The 5,610-nt window shown below is 38.5% G+C and overlaps 1 protein-coding gene across 1 annotated transcript; it reads left to right on the forward strand.

Annotated features, from left to right (window-relative positions):
• Nucleotides 1–388: 388 nt before the first annotated feature.
• LOC143587852 (large ribosomal subunit protein eL20-like) lies at nucleotides 389–2,168 on the forward strand. Its single transcript, XM_077069020.1, has 4 exons — nucleotides 389–528; nucleotides 616–731; nucleotides 1,528–1,591; nucleotides 1,714–2,168. The coding sequence occupies exons 1-4, from the start codon at nucleotides 517–519 to the stop codon at nucleotides 2,053–2,055; spliced, it is 534 nt and encodes a 177-aa protein (XP_076925135.1). The 5' UTR covers nucleotides 389–516; the 3' UTR covers nucleotides 2,056–2,168.
• The last annotated feature ends 3,442 nt before the right edge of the window (nucleotides 2,169–5,610 follow it).

Consider the following 5,610-nt stretch of genomic DNA (forward strand, 5'->3'; position numbering starts at 1 on the left):
TGAGTAAACCCTCGCTCGGTTCAGCTCGGATCGTGAACAACCCTGCTCTTTAGTTAAAGGTGCACAAACCGATATTTTCAGGTACCAGAACCGGGTATGAACCGGTTCTGAGTATGGTCAACAAAAGTCAGAACCGCGTCGGGTAAGAACTGGTTCCAGGTATAGTCGGTATTTGACCGGGTTTCAGGTAGGGTAGGGTAGGGTAGGGTCAGGTTTTGACTGGGTATTTCTGGTTCCGACGGATCTGGGTCGGTTCTGATTCCAGATACGACTCCAAGGAGAAATCATATATCAGGTTATACCCACGGGTCAGTACGGGTACGGGTAAGGAGTATTTTGTGCATCTCTACTCTCTAGTAGTTGAGAGAAAAATAAAAATGGGCCGGCCCACGTTTAACATCCATTGAAGCCTTCTAACATCGTATAACAACTAACAAAACCTTAAACCCTAGATTTATCTTTTATCAGCGCCTCACAGTTAACTGTCCGAGGACAGATCGTCACCACATCCTCAAAATGAGTTACAAGGTTAGTGTTCAGCGGGTAAATTACGGTTGTTTTTGTTTTTCAATTACGCCAATCGCAACTTATTGTTTTGTTGTTGTCTGGTTGCAGTTTCATCAGTTTCAGGTTGTAGGCAGAGGCTTGCCGACTGAGACAGATGAGCATCCTAAGATATACCGTATGAAGCTTTGGGCTACCAATGAAGTCCGTGCTAAAAGCAAGTTCTGGTACGTTTTGATTAACTTGTTTGAATTAGTTGTTGTGATTGTACATTTGATTATTTTTATTGTATGTATTATGTGTTTCATGTAGTGTTGTTGAACTTGTTAGACCCAATTAACAGTTATGGGGATTTATTTTGATTTATCGAATTGGAATTCTTGAAATTTTATATGTTTATATATAGTGTATGCATATATAATTTTGAAAATTTACATAATAAAGTTTACATATGAACTTCAAAGTTTTATAGGGGTGTGCATGGTTTTGTTCGGTTCGGTTATTATCCTCAACTGAAACTGAAGTAAATGTATTGGTTTTGTTTGTTCAGTTGGTTTGCCGGTTTTTGGTTCAGTTTCGTTAATATCCAAAGCTAAATTTGAGCTAAAGTTGTTGCTTTTAAATACATAAAATGGAGATATAAAATGGTACATGAAATGGAGGTATAGATAAATACATGAAATGGTGGTATAAAAGCTAGGAATATATGAAAACATGAATGGTTCGGTTCAGTTCAGTTAATTTCAGTTAATTGAGGACTACCAAAAAACCAATAACTGATTTTCGGTTAATTTGATTAAATTTGGTTCTGTTTCGTCAGTTTTTGGTTTGGGTCGGGAACTTTGAGTTAATGGGTTAAAACCAATGTCTGATTTGAAGCAATTTAGACTGCATTTGACCGATTATTGATTTTCCGGTCTAGTTAGCTGAGATCACATCAATAGTCTACTTATTAGCGATTAATTTACGCCTAATTGTGATTTTTACAACACTGGTAATGTATCTCATGATGTTGAAAATTAGGTACTATTTGAGGAAGTTGAAGAAGGTGAAGAAAAGCAATGGTCAGATGCTTGCCATTAACGAAGTAATTACTCTATTAAATTTATTTTACTTTTTACGTCTTCTAGAGTTGTGAATGATATTAAGTCTTAAAATGACAAAAATGGTTAATAATCTGCATGCAATAAATTTGTATCGCTTGTACAGATTTTTGAGAAAAACCCAACAACAATTAAGAACTATGGAATTTGGCTACGGTACCAATCAAGAACCGGATACCATAACATGTACAAGGAATACAGAGACACAACCTTAAACGGAGCGATTGAACAAATGTACACCGAGATGGCTTCACGTCACAGGGTCCGTCACCATTGCATCCAGGTCATCAAAACTGCAACCATTCTCGCTAAGCTTTGCAAGCGAGAGTCTACAAAGCAGTTTCACAACTCAAAGATCAAGTTCCCGTTGGTGTTCAAGAAGGTTCGACCACCGAGTAGAAAGCTCAAGACTACATACAAGGCTTCAAGACCAAATCTGTTTGTCTGAGTCATTCTTGTTGGAGTTCGCTTTTTGTTTTGGATTATATGTTGGTTAGTGATTTTGGATATTATGTTTGTTTTAAATGGAGATTGGTGTTTCTTTTAAATTTGCTGTGTTTGCTTGGTTACATGTTTAGTATGGTTGTTGGTTTTGTTTATACAGTTTGAAGATCATTGTTGGTCGAAACCGAAAACCAAACTAAACCAAATTCAGTTAGCTCATAACCAAACATAAAATGCATTTGAATTTTGTTATGTTTCAATTAAATTTGAGTTATTTGATTAACTTTTTATTTTGCGTAGATACATTGACTTGAGAAATCGAAATCTGGCTTGATTCATTTGTCTGGAATACCCTGTTGTCTCGCTTTTTAATTTTGTTAAGCTCTTGACATGGTCCTGCACTATCAATGCTAGACGTGCACAAAAAAACCGGTTCCGGAACCTAACCGGTGGAACCGAACCGGAACCGGTTCCAGTTCCAACCCGGTTGGAACAATACCCGGTTTGGGTATTTTTGTACCCGAAAATCGTACCCGGTTCTAATATTTATATGTCAGTACCGGTTCCAAACCGGTTCCTACCCGGTTCTTAATTGGAACCAGTTTGGTTCGTACCCGGAATAACCGGTTCCGACGGGTTTTTTTGAAGGGTCAAACAAAAGTCAAACTAGCCGTTGGAACCGGTTCCAACGGTAATATAGCCGTTGGAACCGGTTTTTAAGACAATAGATCCGTTGGAACCGGTTCCAACGGTAATATAGCCGTTGGAACCGGTTTTTGGGCCAAACCTATATATAAGTTGTTTCCATTACTTGTTTCACCACAAACTCAAAAACAAACTACAATACTACTCCTTTAGCAAACCCGTTCCTTTACCCGACCATCCAACTAAATATTAATATGGCACCCATCAAAAAAACTAACAACAAGGCTAAGAAGAGTGTTTTTGTTGCCCCCGTTCCTGTTACGGAGGACCCAAGGGTGGTTACGGTAGTCAACCATAACCGCAACCAAGACGTATGGAAGAATTGGGATTTGATTGTGGATGACGAAGGTTATCAAAAGGCTCGTTGCAAACTATGTGGTTCAATATTAAAGCACGATTCCAACTCTACTTTGAGAAAGCACATCGAGAAGCCATATTGCAAGGCGTTGAAAGGGATTGGCGCGACCGATCAAATTGACTTGGGTAAAGATGGTACACTATTTCGTTACAACACGACTCAAGTTCAAGATAGAATGGCAAAGTTCGTTATTCAACGAGGTTTGCCGTTTAACCACTTTGATGACCCGGAGTTGACGTCGTTGATTCGCGAAACTCTACAACCGAGATACACACATGTAAGTCGTACTACCTTAAGACGTCATTGTATCAGGTTGTGGGAGTGTGCTAAAAAAGAGTTAATCGAGTCTTTTCATTCTTTAGAAGCCATGGTTAGTTTAACTACCGATGTTTGGTCGGCACCACACGGGTTGCCCGAATCATACATATGTGTCACCGCTCATTGGGTTGATCCGGTGACATGGCAATTGATGAAACGCACCATCGCTTTTGAAAACTTCCCGTTCCCACATACCGCCGAAAAATTGTTTGAATTACTTGATGAAGTTATAACGACTTACAACTTGAGAAATAAAATATTTTCGATTTCGTTTGACAACGCTTCAAACAATACTAAGGCGGCTGAAAAATTTATCATTAAATATTCACCACCTTGTTTCGGGGATTTTTTTCATGTCCGATGTGTTGCACATATCATCAACTTGGTTGTCCAAATAGGTCTTGACAATGAACACATTTGTGATGATTTAAAATACTTTAGACTTATGTTACAAGATGTCTTCAAAAGTGGTAAAAGAAGACATCTTGAATATAAGAACTATTGCAAGTCGGTTGAAAGAAAGTATTTGGGGCCGAATTGGGACGTTCCAACCCGTTGGAACTCAACTTGTCATATGTTAAAGTGTGCTTTTGCCCAACGCCAAACTTTACAAGCTTTTCATAACAATCTTGTTGAAAAACGCGAGGCCGATATGTTTCCGGAAAGTGTTTGAGTCCAAGTCGGTTATTTGTTGGAGTATCTTGATGTGTTCAAAAAGTCAACAACAAAATTATCGGGAGTCTATTACCCTACTAGTTGTTGGGTTTTGCAAGAATTGTACTATATGTCTTGTGTTTTTAAAAGCTTTGCGGAGAAGAACAAACTCTTCGAAAATATTGTTGCGGTGATGAAAGAAAAGTTCATAAAATATTTTGAAATCATACCGCCGGTCTTCACTTGTGCCGCCGCATTAAACCCCTATTGGAATGTTAATGGGGTTGAAACAACGATTGAGGAAATATTCGACAACTTAGGTATGCACGAGATTGACCCGAAGTTGTCGACGGAAGCGAAGGACAAGTTCAACAAAAACCTTCAAGACCTTTATGACCATTATTTTCAAATGTATGGTCCAAGCACGAGATCGTCTTTTGTGAAAAAAACAACAACTGGTAGGCCGTGCAATGACCCACTTATAAACTTGATGAATGGGATTCGTGAATCGGCATCTAAGAGGCAAAGAGGAAACACACCAAGTAGCGAACTTGGTCGATATAGTGGAGCAAATTATGTTGAGGGCGCAACGGTCGACGAAATTCGCAATATTGATTTGTTGGCTTGGTGGAAAGGTAAACAAAACGAATTTCCCATTCTATCCGCCATGGCTCGTGATTTGCTTGCCGTACAAGCCTCAACGGTTGCTTCCGAATCGGTTTTTTCTCTTAGTGGGAGGGTGTTATCTATGCGAAGAACAAAACTAACTCCCGAGTCTCTAGAGGTTTGCATTTGCCTAAAGGACCATTTGGATGCGGTGGATCGTGTACAACACAAGGCGAACTTTGAAGACGAAATACCAATAGAGCGTCATATTCATGATGAGGAGGCGGAGGACGGGGTTTCTTCCGATAACGAAGACGAGGGTGAAGACGAGAATGAAGACGAAGAAGAGTTGTAATTATTTATTTTGGTAAACTTATTTGTAACTTGTTCAACTAATTTTTAGTTTTGATTTGTTTTATTATAATTACTTTTGTTACTCATGATTAATTGTTTGTTACTTTTTTAATAACGACGAACATTTTATTCATCTAAAAAATAACTATTACAAACATTATTAAAACATAAACGATACTAAACATAACAACTAAAACATAAAAAACAAAGTCCGTCGTTTTAACCCGGGAATACTTATTTTTGGGTTGTAGAGCCGGACGACTCTCCCACTTCCGTTTTTTTAGCTTACATTCTTCTTTTCTCTCGACAATACTTATTCGTATGTTTTCGTAATGTCGAGTTGGACGCTGCTTTAAGAAACTACGAGCAATATTTGCAACGTGTCAACTCATGTGAGTCGGTCATGAGACACAAATCGTAATGAACCCAAACATCGGGGCATCTTGTTGTTTCGATCACCATAACAACGTCATCATTGGTTGCCATTTGTTGTCGGTTTAAGGTTAATTGTGGTTTGGAGTGTGTTTTATAGTTTTGGGAGTGGTTTAACAAGTACACAAACAA

This window comes from Bidens hawaiensis, unplaced genomic scaffold (assembly GCF_021521415.1).
Source record: "Bidens hawaiensis isolate Kalapana, Puna unplaced genomic scaffold, B.hawaiensis_p1.1 tig00035906_1, whole genome shotgun sequence".
NCBI lineage: Eukaryota > Viridiplantae > Streptophyta > Magnoliopsida > Asterales > Asteraceae > Bidens > Bidens hawaiensis.

What these genes read in the sequence shown, in the direction of transcription:
- LOC143587852 (XM_077069020.1), top strand. An exon ending in CGTGCTAAAAGCAAGTTCTG is followed by an intron (nt 732 to 1,527) that starts GTACGTTTTGAT and finishes GTTGAAAATTAG; the next exon opens with GTACTATTTGAGGAAGTTGA. An exon ending in AGATGCTTGCCATTAACGAA is followed by an intron (nt 1,592 to 1,713) that starts GTAATTACTCTA and finishes TCGCTTGTACAG; the next exon opens with ATTTTTGAGAAAAACCCAAC.